Below are 21777 nucleotides of genomic sequence, written 5' to 3'. Positions count from 1 at the left end.
TGGAAAGGCCGCGTTTCTCTCGGTGCGTATTTTCACCAGCAGGTGGCGCATTCGGCAGCCAATTCTTCTTTTTTGTTTTCTTTGTCTCATTCTTCATCTTCTTCGGGGATTCTGTGACACGGGACTCATCAAGACGCTTTTAATCTTGCTTTTAGCTGAAAAAAAAGTCTTTGAACCGTTCGTGCCGACTTAGATGACCTGAATGGCGTACTTTCACATCAACAAAGAGGTCAGTAATTCAATTATTTTTTTTTATTTTTAAAAATTTTATTTCCTTTGCACGTGGTTAATCAGACAGGGGTTAGGGTTTGGTGGTCAGTGACGTCATTAAGTGTATTTTGACCCCACCCTTTACAGCTTTATCGGCGCTAATTGAATGACAGTCAAGGAGAATTAATATTTGTGTCTGATCATCTTGTTTGTGTCTGTTCATGTTGTCTCTAAGCGCTCCTTCAGTTTCGAAGAGGGTGAAAAGATCGTCAAAGAGGTGAGTTCATGTCAGCTCACCCACAGTCACTTCACTTCTATCGAACCACCATCAAAATTCTTTTGATAAAAATCTATTGAACCACTTCAAATACATCAATAAAACTGCTATTAAAGTTTGTTTTTCCTGATGGCCGCAGTACCTAAAATTATTCTGACCATCGTCATCATCTTCATCATCTGCAGATCAGATGAAATTCAAACAGAGCCAACCTTCATAGAGAAAAGGTGCTTCTCCTCAGGCTTTAATCTACATCAGGGCTGTCAATGGAAGATTCCAGGACTGAAGAACTTAGTCTATGAGTAGTGGGCTAAGATTCCTCAGGAATATTGCCAGAAGCTGGCATCTGGATCTTCCGCAGGTTAGAAGCTACAGGGTCTCTAGAAGGCCATCAAAGCTCACCAGGCAAGCAAGATGTACAGGTTTGCCTAAGCTGCAGCAGAATCACCGGCCAGGCCGTGAGGCAGGTGAGGCATGGTTCGTCTGCTATACTGAACGTCCATGCAAAGTACAGCAACAGCATCCTGGCTGGTAGCATATACCTGTATATGTGGTATATGTGCTCCAGGTGCGAAACACCTGGAATTTGTTACCTATTGGGAAAGTCATGCCCAACAAGTTGAAGGAGGCTGAGGAGTAAAGGATGGCCATGCATCCCACCAGATGAGCAACGCTGTATAAATGATTAATAAACGTCTGTGTTCAGAACACAAATGCTTGTTTATTCAGAGATATTACTTTGTCCAAATAGATTGTGATTCTACTGATAAAAAAAATCAAAAATTGCTGGACTATCAGAGACTGCAGTAAAAACACGTTAGGGTCTGATCTGTCTCAAAAGTTGTAGCTGTTTATACCCGATTAACATTTGATTTGATCAGTAAAATCAGAATATAACTGAAATTGAACAGTTTACAGTGATACCTCTACTTACGAATGTCTCTACTTACGAAATTTCTCAGCAGGAAAATATTGCCTCTACTCACGAAAGAAATTTCGACGTAATGTGAAAACACAGTATCGGCTGATAATCGAATCTCCCACAGGTTCCTGAACGCAACATTCTCATAGCTTCTCTGCCATTGGCTATTACCTATTACGTATCTTCCTGGCATCCCATTGGCTAAGAGGGATGCCACTCCACCTCTGTGTGGAGCTAGATTGGTGCTTATGCAGTGTCTTCGGCATTCGGCACGACCCGTGAGGTGTTGTGATAGTTTTGCGCAAATGTAATAACTTTTTGAGCACGTATTCACTATGGACCCCAAGAAAGTGACGGAGAAAAGAATTTTTCTGTCCCTACAAACAAAGCAAGAGATCATAGAAAAGCATGAAAAAGTGATGCGTCTAGTTGATCTCGCCAAAGAATATGGCCGAAATGCATCTACAATCGCCACGTTATTAAAACAAAAGGAAGTTTAAGGAGTTTAAGGCATCGCGTGGGTGGTTGGAGAAGTTCAGAAGGAGGACTGGAATTCACTCTGTTGTTCGGCATCATGAGATAGGAGCGCATGAACCAAAGAGGGCAACAAACATTGAAGACAGCAGTTAAAAGGTAAATGACCATCATTATTATTATTATTCCTTACTCTATTCTTTGTTTTTTACGTTATGCACAACTCTCATTTATTGAGTAATAATTTAATCGTAACATGTATTTGCTACTTGTTTTGATACATTTTTATGCTTTATAAAACATTTGTGTCGGAATTTTTGTGGGCTTGGAACGGATTAGGGCAGTTGCATGGAAAACACGTCTCTACTTACGTATTTCTACTTACGTAACTTCTTCTGGAACCAATTCATTTTGTAAGTAGAGGTACCACTGTATTTTGTTATTATTACTGTTAAGATTAATGAAAATAATCATTCAACTGCAGAGACTTTTAACTTTTTTATTTTGTAATACAACCAGAGCTGAAAGCTGCTCTTCATCACTGGGTCATGTCACAAGGAAGAAAGCAGACAGAACCAGTTATGTTGCTGTGGTTACGGAGCTTTGGCCACAACATCAAGCAAGATAACACAATCCCACAATCGATCCTATTTATAATTACTTTCTTCTGCTGGGGGCTAGAAGTCATATTTAGGGCCAAACAGAGTTTCTCTTGACTCCAGCCTCTCCAGGCTGAAGCCAGTGACTTCCACATGACTGTACACAACCAGTGTTTGTGTGTTTGTCAGTGCATCGAGTATGTCGTTAGCGGCGATGACTACAGCCAGGCCCAGGCGCAAAATTGGACGGTCAACATTGTGAAGCGCTGCGCGACTCAGTTGGCTCAACTGGGAAAATCCTACAAATACATCGGTTTGTTCTTCTGTCACCTTTTGATGCTGATGTTACAGGTGATGCTTCCGAATCTGCTCAGACATGTGATGTTGTGTGTCTCAACAGTGACCTGTACTGTGATGCCGAAAAGAGACGCAGGCCTCCACATGGCCAGCTGCTGCTACTGGGACAACGTCATGGATGGTAAGAGGAGGAGTCACGTTTGACCGGATGAAGAGGGGATTTCTGATAGTGCCTCACTCGTCTTCCTGTCTTTGCAGGAAGCTTCATGGTGAAGTGGGAAAACCGCACCATGTTCTGTAATGTCAACGTGTTCATTATCGCCATGCTATAGCACGTCACTATGAGCGCGTTGTGTTCCTGTGACCAGCAGGGGGCGACCAAGAGCCACACCCACAAGTGAGCTGCAGAGAGGAAGAGTTCCAGTCGTTCAATGCGTTTAGTATTTATGTTGTCACTGCAAGGCTTTATATTTACCACTGCATATGTACAGTGGTGTTGACTTACACTTAATGTCTATACACAGAGTTTGTTAAATGTTTCCCTCCCCAGCAAACCGTTATCTCTGTCCAATCAGGAGTCCGAACAGGTGGCTTCAAACTTTCTTTATTATCGTCACAGGAAGAAAATCCCAGCTGCCCTTACAATGACTTTCAGTTTTGCTCCAGCAGCTACAACACGTTCTTTTGAATCTGATTATGTTCGTAAAAGAAAGTTGAAAGGTTTCTGTTAAAGTACTGATATAAAGACAACTCTGAATCTTTAAGGAAAGAACAGTGATGTTTTTATTCTCATTAAAGTTAAGTTGTGTTACATTTGAACTGGAGTCTCTTCTTGTCGAGAGGTGAAGGGCGGTCTGACGTTGTGTGTCCTAAACTGCATTCTATAGGGTCACACTGTATTTTATCAGTGTTTGTAAACTTAAGCAGGAAAAGATTTCCATTTTTTCACTTCCCCTAAATCTCCTATTCTTATCCATCTGGTATTGAAGGGTTTAATTTATTTCCTGCCAATAAAAAACTGAAAGTTACAAACAGGAAGGAAAGCCGTGAAGCCAGTAATTAAAAGCAGAACAAGGTACAGGGGAAAGAACAGCAGCGTTATTTCCTCACTTTTGAGCAACATCTTTACAAAATGGTAGGACAGACAGGTGACAGTGAACGCCTCATTTCTCTTTTTCTGCAGTGGTTTTTGTGCTCAGAAGTTCTCCTTATTGAAGATGAAGCTGACGTCCCCCTCTGAGTGGGACAGACACTGTTTCTGCAAAGACTTGCCCAGCTGAGGCGGCCCACACAGGAAGACGCCCACTTTAGTTCTGCATGAAACAAATGAACCAGTCAGAACCAGAACTCAGGTTGTTGCGTCGTCCTCTCAGCTGTTACTACTAGTTTTGTCATCAAGAGTGTGTGTCTGTGTGTGGGTGTGTCTCACCCTGAGTGGCTTGCTGCTATGTTGGTGAACTCGTTGTCCCAGTTGGGTTTCCCATAGAGGGTCTTCTGCTTGAGGCCTGTGATTGGGTCGTTCTCTGCCTCGTGATGAACACGGAAATGAGCCGCCTGACACAGAAAACACATTTTAGAAGAAGCAATAATCTTGAAAATTGTTCAGAGAACGAGTCGTACCTCGGTCTCCTTCCAGCGGGTCAGGTAGATGTTGTAGCTCAGGAAGTCAGTCACGCCTTTCTCCGCCATCTGACCCTCCAGAGATTGCAGCAGGTCAGCAAACCACTCAAAGGCCTGGGTCTCTGGGCACAGCCAGTAGAAGTAGATCTGAGGGTCAGAGGTCACACCTGTCACTCTTTAGTGGAACAAAGTCGGTGAAGCGGGAGTGGCTCGGTGACACCTTCCTCACCTTCTTGGTGAACACGTCCTGGTTATTCTGGATGCGTTTGTACCACACAGACTTCAGGATGGAGGCAAACGGGGTCACACCGATCCCAGCACCCACCAGCATCACTATCTCGTAGCGGAACACGTCTTCACTGGCTGTACCAAAGGGGCCATCGATGGCTATCCTGAGACCAGAGAGGGGATGGGTCATCATGAGGGACGTGTGCTAGTAGTTTCTTATTTCCTCTATTATCACCGTTTAAAATTCAAGAACATTTTTGTGTCATGATTGTAACGGGTTTCTTTGGGACATCATTTTTTCACTCTTTCTAAGGCAAAAGGGACTTTTATGAAGGGAAAATATTAAATTAAAGAATACACAACTTCCTGCTCAAAAAACACTTCTGATCCTGGATTACAACCCCCATTTTATCAGTAAATGTTGTAAGAGCTTGTTTGTATTTTCCAGAGGTCATTGAAGAGATCCCTTGCTTCACACTGCAGTTTCCTTCTTGTGTTTCAGCTGTAAATAAAGACTGAGCAGAACAACGACCCAATCGCCTCTCCTCCTGTGAGGGAACACGATTGGCTATACTGACGGTCACTCCATTGTCAGCTTTAAAAAGCAGCAATCAAATGTAATCAGGAGCATTTTCAGGCCTCTGTTTCCGCGACCCCCCCCCCATCCTTGTGTTGTCATACTTGGGCAGCTTCCAGGCCTCCAGCGGCTCAGTGGCGTCGCCTCCACAGGCCTTGTACAGCGCCTGAGTCCAGTCTCCCACAATGCGGATGTGGGCGCTGAAGTAGTCCTCCTCGGGGGCGGAGGTCAGGGTGAAAGGGTGCCATTCCAGCCGGGACACGGAGGGACACTGGATGAAGACGTACTGACCCACCTCCATGCGGAAGCCCTTCCTCTTCATCTGCAGCTCCAGCGTCTTGGAGGGGTGCATCACCACCTGAGGTAAAGAGAGCCTCAGAGATGACCTCAACCGTTTAGCTTTTGTTCTGTGTTCCCTGGGTTGTAATGGCCGCTATCATCGCTGCATTTGTGACACACACCTTGGTGATGACCACCTTCTGGTGAGATCGATAGATACGGACCAGCCTCTCACACACATAGAGGATCATGGGGCCCACCACCCACTTCCAGGTCTGTAGAGAAACACATGAGTCAATTGAAAAACCATCTGGTGATTGAAATCACATCATCAGGCAGGGAGTCAAACATCGACAGTGAATGTTTATCACGTGCCATCGTCACTCGTCAGAACCAACGACTCACCATCGGAGGGTTCCCAGCAAACACTGGCACAGAACAGTTTGAGCCGCTTTTTCCCCAGTCCTCAAACTGCTCAGAACAAACGTTGGGGTTGTTTGTTTTCAGGCTGGCAGGCGTCTGTCCTCGAACAATCCTCCTGCAGCCAGAGAGCAGCATGCCATCATTGATTAGCAGCAGCGCTAGCAGACAGCCTCAGAGCGTCTCCACAGATCATTAATCGATCGCCACAATATCTTGTCAAACCTTCTTACCCAAAGCCGTGCAACACCAGTCCAATGAAGAAGATGACGAAGAGATGGTGGGTGTACCAGAACACCTCAAAGTAAGACCTGCGGATGACCTCCATGGATGAGGTGATGATGAGGATGAGGGCCAACGTGATGGCAACGCCCGTTACACCAGCAATGGTGGTGAACATGACGTAGGTGGGGTTCTGCGCCAAACAGAACAATTACTAAACAGAGGAGTGGTTTAGGTCAAAGGTCATGGCTGTTAAAATGCCATTCCTGGTGGTATCATGTGTAATGGATGACTTCATCTACCGCATTCAGGAGATTAAAAACACACAAAAGCATGTGGAGATCGTTAGAGAAGGAGAAGAACTGCATCTTTGTTACACAGTTACAGTAACTACTACAGAAATAGCTAATGTTATTGTCATGCTGATGCTAAAAGTAACTGTTTCTGTTACTGTTACAGTAATTGTTACAGTTACATTTAACTTTCTGTAACTATATCTAACTATTTCTGAAATGCATGGTACCAAAATGAGGTGAAAGTGTTTTGAGAAGCCAAGAGAAGAAGTCAATGACAAAACCTCAGCGGAAAGGGACTTCCAAGAGGAACTCACAAAATGAAGAAATGAAGGACTTTTCGCAACAGCACAGAGGGCGTTTTTGTATTTCAGCAACAAGAGCAGCATCCATGCTGGACAGATCTGACGTTCACTGTGGACTCACTGTCTCATTGGACCTGATGGGGTTCAGGAAGGAGGCGTTGTCCCCTGTCCCAATCTCAGACAAGACGAAGGGCAGGAGGCTGCTGTTTCGATCCAACTGGGCGTCCATGAAATACTCAAAGTTGAACAAGTGCGCAACGATGTGAACAGCTAAAGCCAAATAAAAGACATTATCATTTGACATAAATATTTTGAGCTTCGAATTACACACACAAGCAGAATAAATATGACCCAAGTGCTTCAGACTGCGACCTGAGGAGAACCACATCTAGAACTGAGGACTTATGGAGAGAGGACCTGTGTGGAAGGCAATCATGTAGGCCACTAGCTTGTGGAAGGTGATGTTTCTGTCCAGCTGTCGAGCTGCTGTACGGCTGCAGTACTGGAAAGAAAATAGCTGCTAAATGTAGCTCTAAAGCTTCTGTGGGTTGATGTTGGACGTCATGAATGTCTTCTACTGTAAACCCTACCTGGATGGTCCCCCGGAGCAGCGACAGCAGGTTCCGGCAGACAGGCAGCAAAATGAGCAGACAGTTGAAGTTGAGGCAGGCGGCTGGAGCCCTGGCCCAGGATAGGGCATGCTGGGGGAGGGCAGAGGAGGACAGGACACTTAAGTTCTCCTTGATGGCATGCTATTCTATTCATATCAACAATAACACTGCTGAGCATGAGCGACGATGCAGGTCCAACTCACCCCCAGCAGGACTCTGGTGTAAAACCATCGGTCCACCAGGAAGGCCAGGTAGAAATGAACGAACAGGAACACGTTGATCCCCAACCAGAGCAGCTGCCACACACAGACACACAACAACACAACACGACACACAATGTTTTCTGCCTGTTTATCTTTTCGATATTTGTGGTGGACATGAAGAAGGAATTGCTTTGACACCTGCTCTGCTTTACGGTGGTTATCAGAGCAGTTAGTTATGAACTGTCAAAGATAAAACAGGAAGTGGAACAGAGGAGCAGTAAATCCAATAAATAAACTCACAATAACAAAGATGGAGAGTCCTTCATTGGCAGCAAAGTTCCCCATGACAAGGAGCTCCTGTCTGGAGGTGGTGGAGGAGAAGCAGGAGGTGGTGGCAGAGGAGACGAAGGGAGCAGTGAGGCAACTCCTCAGGCTGGAGTATTTAAGAGAAACAGAACAGGAAGTGGCCCGACCCAGCTGGGCTTCTCTCTGTGATTCATCAAACATGAAACTTTTCTCATCCACCAGAGAAATAATGTTCAAGCTCCAGCCAGATGACGCTGACAGCTAATTGGTCAAGTGTTTATGTTGTTTACAGATGATGAAGGCTCTATCTCTGATAAACCTCATCACAGCAACATGAAACACACTTTTTATTACTTCTTTATGTCTTCATGATGTTATAAAAAGTGATGAATGGGTGACGCTGAATCCTGATTGGTGCACATTAAGCCAATGAAAATGCAGTATTCCTCATAAGGCAGAAGAAAATGATGAGAAATCAAGACTGAAACAGCAGCGATGATGAAAGGCTACCATGATCCCAGAGGCAACCGTTAGAAGAAGTTCCGCCTCCTGCAGCGGCGGTTGGCTGTATTGTCAAACCAGGTGACCTTTGAGGAGGAAGAGGATGGAGATGCGCTGAGCGACATTTCCAAACGTGAAACAGGAAGGACGAGTTTCCACACACTGAACGACCCAAAAGAAGAAAACCTGAAACGTGATAGACGAAGATGCCAGGAGGCTCTCATGCTAACAGGGCTGGGGGGTAGGGGGAGCCGATGGGCCTCTCTCCTATCATGTGTGTCATCATCACCTGCTCTTCATCACTAATAATGAGGACTGAGGTGTTTTCTTCTGATTCTGAGACCTGAAGTATATTCCTGAAATTCTTTCCAACAGCGCTCCCAGCTGGCGGGGATGTACAACATCACTGAAGCTGGTTTCATGACCCCTCCTTCCCCTTCCTCCCTCCCCCCCCTGACGTTTCCCTGTGGGAGGGGCTAGATAAATGACGCTGATATGAACAGCATCCATTCCATCCCAGCTGATAGTATGGATGCTGTACGGATCACAAAGTGGCAACGGCAGGATGCACAGGATGACGTCATTTTCGTGTCATTTAAAGCAGCCAATCAGATGTCAGCAGAGACTAAACACAACACACACACAAGATATCATCCTGAACATTTTGTGCTTCAATTATTTTTGTTTTAATTAAAAGATCATTCAGCAGATTTCACTTGTTTATTTTGTTTGACTTTTTTTTAAATTTAGTCTGCAATTATACTAAATTAAACCGCAGGCAGAAATTGTTCTGATTTAATGCTCTCTACAGAACCCAAGTGGGAATAACACGCAGTCAGGTGTGGATCAACTCAACACATATCAAAGAAAATGATAACGCTTCAAGTCCAGTCTTACATGTTTTCATACTGGTCTGTTCTGTTGCTGCTGAGCCTGTTCAATACAAACACTTATACTCTACCACGTGATTTTATCAGCTGTGATTAACATCATCTTATCCTGTCAGCGTGTTTCTAGTGATTTATTACTATTTTAGTAAATTTTCAGGTAAGTCAACATGTTTTGATTAAATGTCACTATCATTATTATTAATTTATCAGGGTAAATTGTTCATTCCTCCTCCAGCAGCTGAGGAGCCTCCACAGGAGGTCCAGGACCCAGGAGGTCCTTCTGCTCCTTAGAGAGGAGGAGGAGGAGGAGGAGGAGGAGGAGCCGGGCGGAGGAGCAGCAGCCTTACAACTACCGGTGACGGCAGAAAACCCAACATTCCGTTGGCAGCGGCTGGAGCCCCCACAGGGACCCTCCTCGCTCAGTCGCAGCATTCACCGGCGCCCCGGTGTCGGTCCGCAGGTAGTTGGGAAGCCCCGAGGCGGCGGATTGACTCTGCAGGTAAGAGTCTTGTTCTAAAACTAACCTGAGAGAGGCTCGTGCGCAGGTGCGCCTCTTCAAAAGTTGAGATCCAGGTCAGATAATTAAGACCAGGAGCGTTTCCGGTGGTCGGGGGATTAACTACAGTATAAGATTAAAACCTAATTAAGGAACCGGGATTAAAACGTATTTGTAGTCGGTTAAATCAATAATCTGGTTGAAACGTCAGAATTATTTTATTGTGATTGAGTGTTCTGACAAACCTTTACATCTGGATGAAAAGATTTTTATTTTGCATCATGTGGTCTGATGGTTTTCACCAGGGACGTTTCTAGAACTAGACCGGGTCAGGTGTTCATGCTCCTTTCAAGGGTGTTCAGACAAAATGTTTGAGTGTTTGATCTGAAGTCATCCGTTGATGAACGTGATTTGCTGTTCGTCATGAAGAAGTCAGAATGTGTTCATGATAAGGACAGGAGCTGAGCCGGTCCATCCTGGTTCTGAGCAGCTGACGCTTCGTTAAATTTCCTGAAGATCAGATGTAGTGAAGCATCTGATCCAACAGCAGATGCAGTGACGCATCGCTTCCACACCAGCAGTGACCTCACACAGTGCACTAACCAGAAGACGAGGTCTTTAGATTTACCTCATACATTGTATTTATTCTTCTTCGTTCACCTTCATCTTCTGATGATCACATGTCCCTCAGAGAGAGAATCGTCCTCTAGTACTGAAGACGTTTTAACAACCTAAAAGTTTGTCTGCCTTGTTGGGTTACTGCTGATAGGATCTACTGTCTCAAACCCTGAGGGAGGACACGCCCCCGGAGAGAGGAAACGGTTCTTTGTCTCTGAATGGAAAACAAGATCATCCAAGCTCAGATGGACACATGATTAACCTAATATTAGTCCGATTTTAAATACAAATACTAAAAGGATTTGAACCTGGACCGGGTCAGTGTGTTGACCTACACCAATTCAGTCTATGGACCTGGACAGGTTTAGTGCCTGGACCTGGACCGGTTCAGGGAGGGACCCCTTCAGTCCTGCTCTGAGGACCATGATGAAACCTCGTTTGACCTCATTAACCCTCTGGACTGTCCTTTCTATGCTAGCTGCTAAGCTAACACACACCACTGGTTACACTTTAACATGCTGTTTAAGCAATAGCTATTTATCAGTACGCATTATCAGATTATGTAGGATTACATAAAGTTGGAGGTTTATTCCAAAGCCTGCGTGTGACCAGGTGTGACTGGTTGGCGTGCAGCGGCGCGACGGGATACTGCTGATTGGTGGATGCTCTGACCAGTCGACCTTCAGACGAGTCTTATCAGCGGCTGAAGTTCAGAAGAGAGGCTGAGCTGCTGCTGATGTGATCAACACAAACCAGACTTTCTGAAACCAGACTTTCATCAGAACAGGCCTCTCTGAAGGGGTAGGGAGATGGTCGTCACAGCAACAGGTGGTCAAGTGTTGAGAGCAATAAGGATGGAGGAAGACATCAGGTAACTGATGGACCTGTACTGTTAAAATGTCAGACGTGTTTCAGATGTTCTTCTGCTCGTTTGATCGACTAATGGTGAAAATAACTTTATTTATAAAAGCTTCAAAGACAAATGTCAAAGTGCTTCACACACCGGCTAACTCACAGGGAGATAACGGACAAGACAGCAGATAAAAACAAGAAGAGATGCTGTAAAGTCAAAATAGCTGTCAATAAACACAATTTAATGAAAAGATAAGATGCAATAAAAACATGTTGTAAAAAAAATAAGCATTAAAGAAATAAAACAATAAAAGATGGTGTCCCATGAGGCAACAGCTAGCAATAAAACCATAACATAAGAGTTTAAAAAACAATAATGAGATGACATTGCAGGTTGAAGAGATTTAGCAGCCGGTGGTATCAAAGGCCTTTCAGAGGATGAGGAGGAATTCATTGCCATGGTGATGAGGAGATCCCACCAAGACAAGAATTAAACTAGCCGAGTGCCTCTGAGGCTGGTCCGGTGGGTTGGGTTCTGAGACCAGATGGAACTGTCAGGTTCAGGAGATGCGCTACATCATGGGAACAGATGGTTCAAGGTCTTCATGTTGAAGAATTGTCCATAAGAGTCTGTCAGGAACCTGGAATAGAACCAGGGCTGCATATGGGGACGTGAAACCAGACAAGGACGCCAATCCAAAGCTGCTGAAATAACTCTGGACTCAGCTGGAGAGAGGCAGAGGAAGGTAGGGGAGACAGGGGGTGTCTGCTACCAGGAACCCCACCCTGGGGACAGCCTGACGGTGGACACCACGTCTCTTTGTTTCATTGGTCCTCAGTTGGTTGTTTGTCTCCAGTTGATTCTGTTACATCATGTACCGTCAGCTGATGGTGAAGAAGGTTCTGGTTCATCTGAACAACAGGAGGTTCTGGTTCATCTATCTTCATCTTTTAAGGAATGACAATTCTTTACTTAATTTCCTTCATTGTTGATGTTGGATGTTTACAACAGGAAATTTTGTTGTCTCCTGTCTCTTCATGTCCTGACTTTGGTCAGCATTAAAACAGCTGAGAAAACATGTGATTGATCACGTGGCACTGATGAAGAGGAGAAAATCAGTTAAGGCCAAAGGGCACTCCTGACATGCCTCCGACCAACTGAATTTGATTAGATTGCATTAGATTAGGTTAGATTAGATTTATCATCACTGGGGGGTTGAGGGGGGGGGGCGGTTACAGATGACAGCAATCGGCTTCCAGCAGACCTTCTGTTTGGATGTGATGGTTGTCATGTGACTCAAGGGCTACGAATCAAGAAATTCCAAAATAAATTACAGTAAATTTGTCCTTGGTGCAGTGGGTCACGCTGTCACCTCACCAGAGGTTCTGGGTTCAAGTGCTTTCTGTGTGGAGTTTGTATGTTCTCTCTGTGTCTGCATCGGTTCTCCGTCCAGAAATATCTCCCTGGGGAGATGTTCCGGGCATGTCCTACCGGGAGGAGACCTCGAGGAAGACCTAGGTTACGCTGGAGGGACTATGTCTCTTGGCTGGCCTGGGAACGCCTCGGGCTCCCCCGGAGGAGCTGGAGGAGGTATCTGGGGAGTGGAAAGTATGGACATCCCTGCTGAGACTGTTGCCCCGCGACCCGGCCCCGGATAAGCGGTTAATGATGGATGGATGGATGGAGTTGTTCACCCTTTTATTGGAAATGATCAGCATGTCTCCTACGTTGAATACACTGATTGTAAATCACAATATTTTAAAATAAACCTCATCAGTGCAGTCACTTCAATTGAGTTTTTAATATCATTAATATAGTATTGTAATTTCTTACAATTATTTAGTTTACAGAGATGTTGATTATCACTTCATGAAAAAAAGGCTGTTTATTGTCTGTTGATGTCTGCATTGTACATAAAACCATTGCGAATGATTTATTATTAGACTGCAGCTGTCCTGGCATCATTAACGATTATCAAGCAAATGAAGACCGGTCTGTGAAAGTATTGTCTTAGGTAAAGTGGGTCTGTGGCGCAAAAAAGGTGGGGACCACTGGTCTAGGGTATTTCGTGTCCTTCTCCAGCAGTAGAGGATGAGGATGGTCTTCCAGCAGCTTTTGTCCTTAGAAGCAGGATGTCCAGCTATAGACATTGATAGAAGCAGGACGTCCAGCTATAGACGTTGGTAGAAACAGGACATCCAGCTGTAGACATTAGAAGCAGGCCGTCTAGCTGTGGACATTGTCAATTTGCTGTCTTGTTTGCTGTTGACAAATATGCTGTAATTGGTGGGAATGCGTGACATCTTGTTGGACGGGCCCGTCCATGGTGTCCCAGCAGCAGGAGTCTCATGACTGCTGTGTGTGGACCCACACAGCCACAGGGCAACCCTCCTGCTGCCCTCCAATAGAAACATCTCATCTGGATGTCACATGCTCGAGTCCCTTCTTCAGACCAATCTGTCAGACGGTAGGGCTGCTGAACCAACGCTGTGTTGTTTGTGCTGACAGGTTGATGCGGCGGTAGGATGTATTTGTGGCTGCTTCTGATTTGCCTGCTTCCCGTGGCGGGCGGCACCAGAACTGTCTCCCAGGACCTCCTCTCTGAAGACAGACCCGGTCCCGGTGAGTCCACATCCAGAAACCACCTGAGAATAAAAGTCTATCCACTTGATGATAGCATTAAAAAAAAATACCCCAGGATGAAATCTTGAGAAGTAGTCGCTGATAAATGTTACCAAACCTCTGAAGCGTTGCAGCTTCTTCAGACACCAGCCGTCCTTCCTAATCGCTGTGGAGTCTTCATTGCTTCCAGACTTTTTGTTTTTTGAAGCTCCAAATACTTGTCTGTCTGTTTGTCTGTTTAGCTATAGGTTTGTTTGTTTGTTTGTTTGTTGGTTTGTTGGTTTGTTTGTTGGTTTGTTGGTTTGTTTGTTGGTTTGTTGGTTGGTTGGTTTTTCTGTCTGTTCATTTGTCTGTCTGTTTTTTGGCTGTTTTTTGTTTGTTTGTTTGACTGTTTCGTTTCTGAAGCTCCAAATATATGTTTGTTTGTTGTTTGTTTGTAAGAGCTTACTTTTGTTGTAAAGGGAAGACCAGTAAACATTCTTTTGCAATAAATGAAATATATTTATTGTTCTCATCGTCCGCGGTGCACTGGTGTCGCGTCCAGAGTTTCCCCCGCCTCACGCCCTCAGTCAGCTGGGATAGGCTCCAGCTCCCCGCGACCTGCTATGGCGGACAAAGCGGGAGAAGATGAATGAATGAATGTTCTCATCAAACCTGAAACTATGGAAGAAAATGCACAGGAAACATGAAGAGGAAATGAGCTATCAAAATGAAACGGGAAACAGTTAATGCATGCATCCCAGTCAGAGATGTTTTTCCAAAAATTTTTTAGTGGAAATAATTCCTTAATTGAATTACTGATTTTGTAAGTTATGCAATCTGGTTTGTCCCAATATTTGACAGTTTTCTTCGTCTTCACTGTCTTTATTTCTGAGAAGTGAGCTTGTTGATTGGAAAGTTCCTGAAGCGTGGTCCAATGAGCTCCTGAGAACACACAGCAGACCTTTGTTCCCCGCTGCCCTCCGACGTAGCGCCACGCATTCTCTGATGGATTACTGCTCACATCCATTTCTTTAATCCGTGACCGGGTCTGTTGTTAAAGGCCGTTCTCTTCTGAATGGCAGCCATGATGCTGTAAAGACCTCCGAACCTGAGTGAAGAGAGTTCAGTCGGGTCTATCAGCTGATCATTAGCGCTGAAACAGACGTTTAGCAGCTGATGCAGTGAGAACGGCCCTTCACAATAAAGGTGCAGTCACTCCAGAGCCAGCCGTTGTTTCTGATGTCTGTCTCACATCCCATCCTCTGATGAAGACCAGGCTTGACTTCCTGTTGGTCCATCCATCAGGAAGCCTCGCAAAATAATTCACAGCGTTTGAGTGTTTGAGGCAGAAACGGACAAGATCAGAATGGAGTGATAGCAGAAAGGACTGCTGGGTTATTGATTTCCTCCTGCAGTTCCTGTGTGTTCTCACTGACCACTTACTTAATGTCTTTTTGTTTAAAGGCTTTATCTTCCAATGAGCTGAATCTGCATCAGCGTCCAGTTAGCTTAAAGCACTTGTGTAAAGTTGATCTCTAAGTCTCTCCAAACGGGCCCTCAGGGGCCCTGGAAATGGATTTGGACCTTAACCTTAACCAATTTAGTAACAAGAGAGCCTTTAGTAATTTCTCCTTCTATAACTGGAAGGTGTGTGAGAGACAGCTGGTGTGATGATGTCATGCTGAGTCCTGGTGTTTCAGGGGGCGCTGGCGATACCATGATACCCCACATCTCCTTCTGCCGGTCCCGAAACATGGAGGACTTCACCTGCTGGTGGCATCCAGTGGACAACCTGACAGACGGAGAGACGGTGAACTATGTCCTCAGCTACTCCAAAGAGTGTGTACAACACACACACACACACACACACATGCACAAAGAGAAGAGGTTTAATTTCTAATGAACATTCCTTTATCAAAATCATTATTTTACTTTCTGAGAGATTAACTCTGCGCAGCGATGTGTGGTTCAGAATATTGATTATCCGGCTGTGAAAACCTCTTCTGATAAATAACATTTCAGGTTGTGTGTTTATTTAGGAGACGGCTGAGGGAATTAGACCCACTTAAAGGTTTTTATTGAAAAAGCGTTGCCTTTTAAGTCCAGCTTGGTTTGTCTCAGCGGGAAGCTTTGACGTCAAAATTTCAGAGCAGTACTGTTAGTCAGAGCCACACACACACACACACACACACACACACACAGCTGCTCTTTGTAATCAGAACAAATTGGATTGTGCCTTTTGGAGCCCTGGTGTTGTCGCTCACCATCGACCGTCTCCTCCTGCAATTTGTTGCACCCCAAGACTAATTTGGAGTCATGTGATGACATCATCGAAGTATCCAGAAGTAATTCACCCCAAATGTAATCAAAGTAGTGTGGTTAAACAAATATAAAGAGGCAGGTAGACGAAACGCTGCCACATATTTGATGAGGTCCCGCCACTGCTCCAGGTTCATTCAGTGAACGGGATGAGGAAGTGCGAAGGTGATGATGACGCGTGTTCCATTTCCTGTTTCTAGTAAGGAGCCCAGTCAGGGATGTCCAGACTACGTGAGCGCCGGCCCCAACAGCTGCCACTTCGACAGCAGCCACACCTCCATCTGGAAGATCTACTGCATGAACGTGACCGCTGTCACCGCCCACAGGAACTACACCTCCAGGGAGCACTGCCTGGACGTGGCCGAGATCGGTGAGGATGCTGCAGCCCGATTCGGTCCGGTCCTCCCAGTTTAAACTGGAGCTGAGACAGTCCGTGTCGGGGGTGGGGAGGTTGGGACTGGTGCCCCTGAATAGAAGACGTTCTTGACAGATTTTGAATTTCATTGGTTTGTGATCCAGCTTTCTGATTGGTTGGTGTCATTTAGATTTCATCAGTTGATAGAAACAGCAATGGTAATCCTGGATTTGCTGAATCTGGATTAACTGACTTCACCTTCATTGTCTGTCAGAGCAGAATAGAGGGAGTTCAGAGGTTTGCTGCTGGACACCTCCTCAGAGGGGTCCCTCAGGGGCCCGGGGGTCTAGTCCCGTTTAGATAGGAGGATCCTGCTGCTGTGAAAGAGCAGTTCAAGTCCTTCATGTCAGATCCAGACCCCCTTCCCACAAGGAAGAGCATTTCCTTGTATTCCTTACTTCAGGATAGAATGTCTGATTATTACGTTTGAACCAAAAAAAATTGACTCAAGCAGACAAAACAGGAAGTCAATTCCTGTGACGCTAATCCAAACACAACAGTTCAAAATGAAAGGCCGGCAGCAAAAGCCAGAGCAAACGCAAATGGTAGAAACTCTGACAGCAGCAGAAGTCAGAGACGGACCAACACGGAAAGAAGCGAGAGGTCGTCTCCGTTCAGCCACACAGAGTGGCGAAGCCGCCACCCTGCGTTGTGTCCGCAGGCGTCGGTTATCTAATCAAAGGGACGTCCCTGACATGTGAGGCCCGCTAACATGAGTCACATGGGGGTGTTTCAGAGACTGAACGCCTGTGTTGGTTCACATGACAGTCCCATCCTCTGCTCCAACTGCCCCAGAGGCTGGGGTAATCACACACATCCAGCCCCCAATAAATGACACTAAGTGGCTTCGTGACTCTTTCACACACAACCTCTCCCCCTGTCAGCGTCTGTGTAGTCTTCATGGAAAACAAACAGAATTCAGATAAATTGGAATTTTCAGTACAATTAAAGTACAATTAAATGAAAAATTAAGGAAATTAAGAAAATTAGATTCTTTTAGTTAGAGGTTAATTAGATGTGGATTTACGTCAAACCTAATAATAAAGAAGTGGTTGTCTTCTGGTGCTTTTCACTGACTGACTCCTAGAGTGAAATATAAGTCTTCTTTTTATATAACCAGCAAAGCACACTGATTTTATTCTCGGTAAATGACTAATAGATGATTGATTGTAGTTACATTTTTATTGGTTATCTGAAGGCTGAATGGAGTTACTGCGTCGAGGCAAGAAGTGTCTGAATCTGTCCAAATAAACATTACAAATATTAGAATGACCTTAGACAAAATCATCAAGAGGTGTTTGGGTTCATCTCCAGACTTGGATGTGAGTCAGAACATCCAGAATGGTTCCACCACTGGTGACTTTAGTAATAAAGCTCTGTTTCTGCAGTCCAGACTGATGCTCCGGTGAACCTGACCTACGTCCTGAGGGAGGCTGAAGGGGAGGAGCTGGGTCAGAACGCCCGACTGTCCTGGATGTATCCGGTGCCGTCCGACCTGCAGTATGGTTGGATCACGCTGGTGTACGAGCTGCAGTACCGACGCATGGGTGATCCCGGCAGCTGGAAGGTGACCCGTGACCTACGACCCGTCAGCTGCAGCTTCACGTGGAATCGATGCCACTGGTCCAAGTAAACGGCGGGCTGTTTATCGTCCACAGGTGAAGCACCCCCTCAGGGAGCCCCACCTGGAGCTGCTCGGCCTCCCCTACGGCGACTACCTGGTCCGGGTTCGCTGCCGCTCCCACAACTACGGCATCTGGAGCGAATGGAGCTCCACCCTGCTCATGAGCCTGCCCAGCAAGCCTCCTACAGGTAGGGTTGTCATGGAAACAGACAGGAGTCAATGACCAATATGCTTTAATTCCAACTGACTGTGTTGCTGTTGGATGATAATGATGATGATGATGATGATGATGATTGTTATTGTCACACCTGTGCAGGTAAACTCCTGGTGGGGATTCTTGTGTCAGGGGTCGCTGTCATTGCTCTGCTGGTTATCGTCTGTGGTGTTGTTCCTCAGAGCAAGAGGTGGGAGACACACACACACACACGCACACACATACACACACACACACACACACACCTTAAGACCAGCTGGGTTGAACAGGTGGTTTTCTTTTCACTTGCAGACTAAAACATTACTGCCTGCCACCGATTCCAAAACCGCGGATCATCGGCATTGACCCACTGCTCCTGAAGGTAACACACACACACACACACACACACACACACACACACACACACACACACACACACACACACACACGCTCTCTGTCTCTGGGCCCTCCTCTGTTCATTTGTGTGTTTTCTCCTTTGTCATCCCTCTCTTCTATACCTCCTCTCAGAAGGGGAACTTGGATGAAATCAACCATCACTTCAGTAACTTCCACAGTTACAGCCCTCCGATTTACATCGAGGAGGTCTGGGACCAGGTCAGCTCCAACAGCCTCTACCTCACCCCCCTGAAGGACTTTGGCATTCTGGCTGATCCACCGGATGGGGAGAAGGAGGCCCTAATCATGCCATGCGACACGACGCCTGTGGCCGCCCTCCATCAGCTCACAACCCCAAAGCCGATGTCGTACCTGGAGAGCCTGGCACCCTACTGCTCCATGCCTTCCCAGTGGCCCAGAACGGAGATCGTGATGCTGTCGGGGACGGACTACAACGTAATAGAGCAGACTGCTGGCCCCGTCGCTGCCCCGCCCCCTGACCTCCCTGCTCCTACTACAGACCCCTCAAAGCCAGGTTTCTACACCTGTGTGCAGTTGATGAACGAAAGTGGCGAGGTGCACCTGGTGTCGTTCGCGGAGGGGGAGTACTACCAGGACGTCCCACCCCTCCTGAGGGCCAGCGTCAACATGGTAGAGAGGGATGCGGAGAAGAAGTTGGCGGAGTACCAGGCAAGGATGTTCCAGTCCAAAGACGGAGCTGAGGGGGAGAACAGCGAAACGGTGGCTCCTCTGTTGCCTGTTACCGTTGACAACCAGGGCTGAACAACCTGATGTTCAGACATGGAGACTGTTGCCCAAAACAGGAAGTAAGCCTTGTATGAGTCTTTCTCACACCAAACTGCTGATGTTTTCTGATAAGCAGCGCTGCGTTTCTTCTTCTGCTCACTCGAACACAGACGTTGTCATTGAACTACAGCCAGGGTGACCAGATCGAAATTGAAAACAGTGTCATAACCAGCTCTGACAACGAGTCCAACTGGAAAACTTTGCGTACATTCTGGGTAAACCAGTCCATAGCCTGTGACGCTTCAGATTCTCGACGTCTGTCTCAGGAATTAAAGCGCTGGATGTCGCCGTCGTTCCACAGACATCTGAGTTCATCTGACTCGAAGCCATCTCGTCCTTTCCTCCAGACGTCATCCTTTCTTCTCCAGTCTCCAGATCAGCCACTGCAGCCGCCGCCACAGGTCGTCGTTCCATCAGTGTTCCTACATTTATCAGCTTGTTTCAGTCCTGCTGGATGTTCCTGAAAACGAGGAGAATGTTAATCTGCAAGTGAAGGTTTCAATTACCTTTGTCTCATCCGTCTTGGCTGAAGATTTATTTCAAAGAGGAACGTTTTGTACTTATCCAACAGATTTATTCCAAAAACCTGAGAAATCAAGTTCCAATCTATTTTAGAACATATGTTTTATTCTTTATTCTTTTATTCAACACATATGAAACAACTATAAAATAGATTTCATATGTTATGGAGAAAAGAGTATTTTCTCTTTCAGGGAAAAATAATATATTATTTAACATTTGCAATTCAGAATTTGACCACCAAACTTGGTGAGAATAAATCCTAATAATTTAATTTTGTAATATTTTAATATATATGTCTACGAGGTGGAGTTTAGAAAGATTTTACTGGGTGCCTCATATCCTGTCTGCTATTGGCTGACTTCTGATGCTAGGTGATGTTAGCCTGATGCTAGCCTCATCACAATACTGTATGTGACTTAGTGTTGCACACATCCATCCAGGTCGCGTGGATGTTCCTCCTCATCACCTCCTCCTCCTCCTGGAAGGAGACACAGGAAAAGATGGGAAATTGGGGATGACACTCTTTTTGGCAACACACGGTACAAACACATCCACCTCCTCAGCCCTGTCTCAACCAGACACATCCTGCCGGCTTCTCATTGGCTGTCAGTCAGAAATGTGATTGCAGCGCCAAAGAATAGCTGCTTGCATTTTAGGTGTTAGCTGAACTCAGTGTTGACCTTATTTGTCTTATAGAGTCAACTAAAATGTAACATGGTGTGTGACGGTCGTACAATGTGACCCATGTGACCGGTGTCTGATGGATCAGGACCAGTGTTGATCCTGACAGAGCACTAATTGGAAACGCTTTGCGTCATGCTCTCGCTGTGTCTTTGTCCGTGACGTGGCCATTAGATGTTGTGCTGTCATTGAGACGCTATTGTGCCTTTTTTGTATTGCAGTATTGCAGTATTTGTTGGTATTCATACTCGGCAGCGAACCAATCAGTGTGCCTCATACACATGGGACCTCCCTCAACAGAGGAAGAGCCTAAAAGTGTTAAATCAGCTCAGACTGTCATTTCATGCGGAGGAACCCTCTCTGATTGCTGTTCAATGCAATAAAATGTGAAATTGCGTCTATTTGTGTGTGTTGACTTTCATTTTTAACACACAACTATAAACCAAGTACAATCAACTCAACAACTGGTTTCCTTCTGGTTAGGCTGGGGCTAAAATGTTTAAAGTCATTTTACTGTTTCTTTAATCATGTTTTCTCCCCTGATAGTTCATTCAGTTTCAGTATATGTACTTAATCAATAATTTTAATCAGTTTGCGGCCGATCACAGCCTCACTGTGTGATGTCAGTCTTCTAGAACACACCTCCTACTGAGATCACTGGACGGTTCGCTGCATTCTGAGGTTATTAATAGACGCTTGACTGTCAGCTGACTCCAGATAAACACACGCTCACAGGGAAAGTCATCCTGTGACAAAAACAATTTTTATGCATGAACTTTTTCGACAAGCAGCTTATCTGTTTAACACTGAAATAAACTGGAACACTCTGCTGAAAACACTGAAAAAGTCTTTGTCTGAAACTATCAGTGGTTTACCTATTGAAAAATATCTCATATCCCAATAAAGATTTTTCAGAATTAAATGTAATATTTATAGAACAGCTATTTGTTCCACCCTCATAATGCTGTATGATTAAGGTTTAAATTGTCTGCAGCAGCTTGTCGTAACCAGAAGC

At 45.4% G+C, this 21777-nt stretch overlaps 3 protein-coding genes across 4 annotated transcripts; 2 read left to right on the top strand and 1 right to left on the bottom strand.

The window, feature by feature from the left end:
* The first annotated feature begins 107 nt into the window (after positions 1-107).
* Positions 108-3598, top strand: LOC137591282 (dynein light chain Tctex-type 1-like). Of its 2 annotated transcripts, XM_068309181.1 has the most exons (5): positions 108-229; positions 446-487; positions 2672-2795; positions 2883-2960; positions 3038-3598. In XM_068309181.1, the coding sequence occupies exons 1-5, from the start codon at positions 203-205 to the stop codon at positions 3109-3111; spliced, it is 345 nt and encodes a 114-aa protein (XP_068165282.1). In that variant the 5' UTR covers positions 108-202; the 3' UTR covers positions 3112-3598. The 2 variants fall into 2 exon arrangements, with proteins under 2 accessions (XP_068165282.1, XP_068165281.1); XM_068309180.1 differs by having other exon boundaries at positions 2672-2960.
* On the bottom strand, positions 3368-7994 carry cybb (cytochrome b-245, beta polypeptide (chronic granulomatous disease)). Its single transcript, XM_068309162.1, has 13 exons — positions 7838-7994; positions 7538-7630; positions 7314-7424; positions 7141-7225; positions 6845-6993; positions 6137-6318; positions 5889-6021; positions 5666-5758; positions 5309-5562; positions 4629-4791; positions 4400-4546; positions 4209-4333; positions 3368-4092 (listed from the first exon to the last, which is right to left on the bottom strand). The coding sequence occupies exons 1-13, from the start codon at positions 7880-7882 to the stop codon at positions 3975-3977; spliced, it is 1698 nt and encodes a 565-aa protein (XP_068165263.1). The 5' UTR covers positions 7883-7994; the 3' UTR covers positions 3368-3974.
* Positions 7995-9604: 1610 nt separating this feature from the next.
* On the top strand, positions 9605-21576 carry LOC137591276 (prolactin receptor-like). Its single transcript, XM_068309172.1, has 9 exons — positions 9605-9733; positions 13710-13823; positions 15506-15644; positions 16325-16494; positions 17928-18106; positions 18198-18351; positions 18480-18567; positions 18669-18738; positions 18885-21576. The coding sequence occupies exons 2-9, from the start codon at positions 13727-13729 to the stop codon at positions 19533-19535; spliced, it is 1548 nt and encodes a 515-aa protein (XP_068165273.1). The 5' UTR covers positions 9605-9733; positions 13710-13726; the 3' UTR covers positions 19536-21576.
* The last annotated feature ends 201 nt before the right edge of the window (positions 21577-21777 follow it).

Source organism: Antennarius striatus, chromosome 24, assembly GCF_040054535.1.
Source record: "Antennarius striatus isolate MH-2024 chromosome 24, ASM4005453v1, whole genome shotgun sequence".
Lineage (NCBI taxonomy): Eukaryota > Metazoa > Chordata > Actinopteri > Lophiiformes > Antennariidae > Antennarius > Antennarius striatus.
The sequence above is the reverse complement of the archived record's forward strand: the minus strand, read 5'-3'. Positions and strand labels throughout refer to the sequence as shown.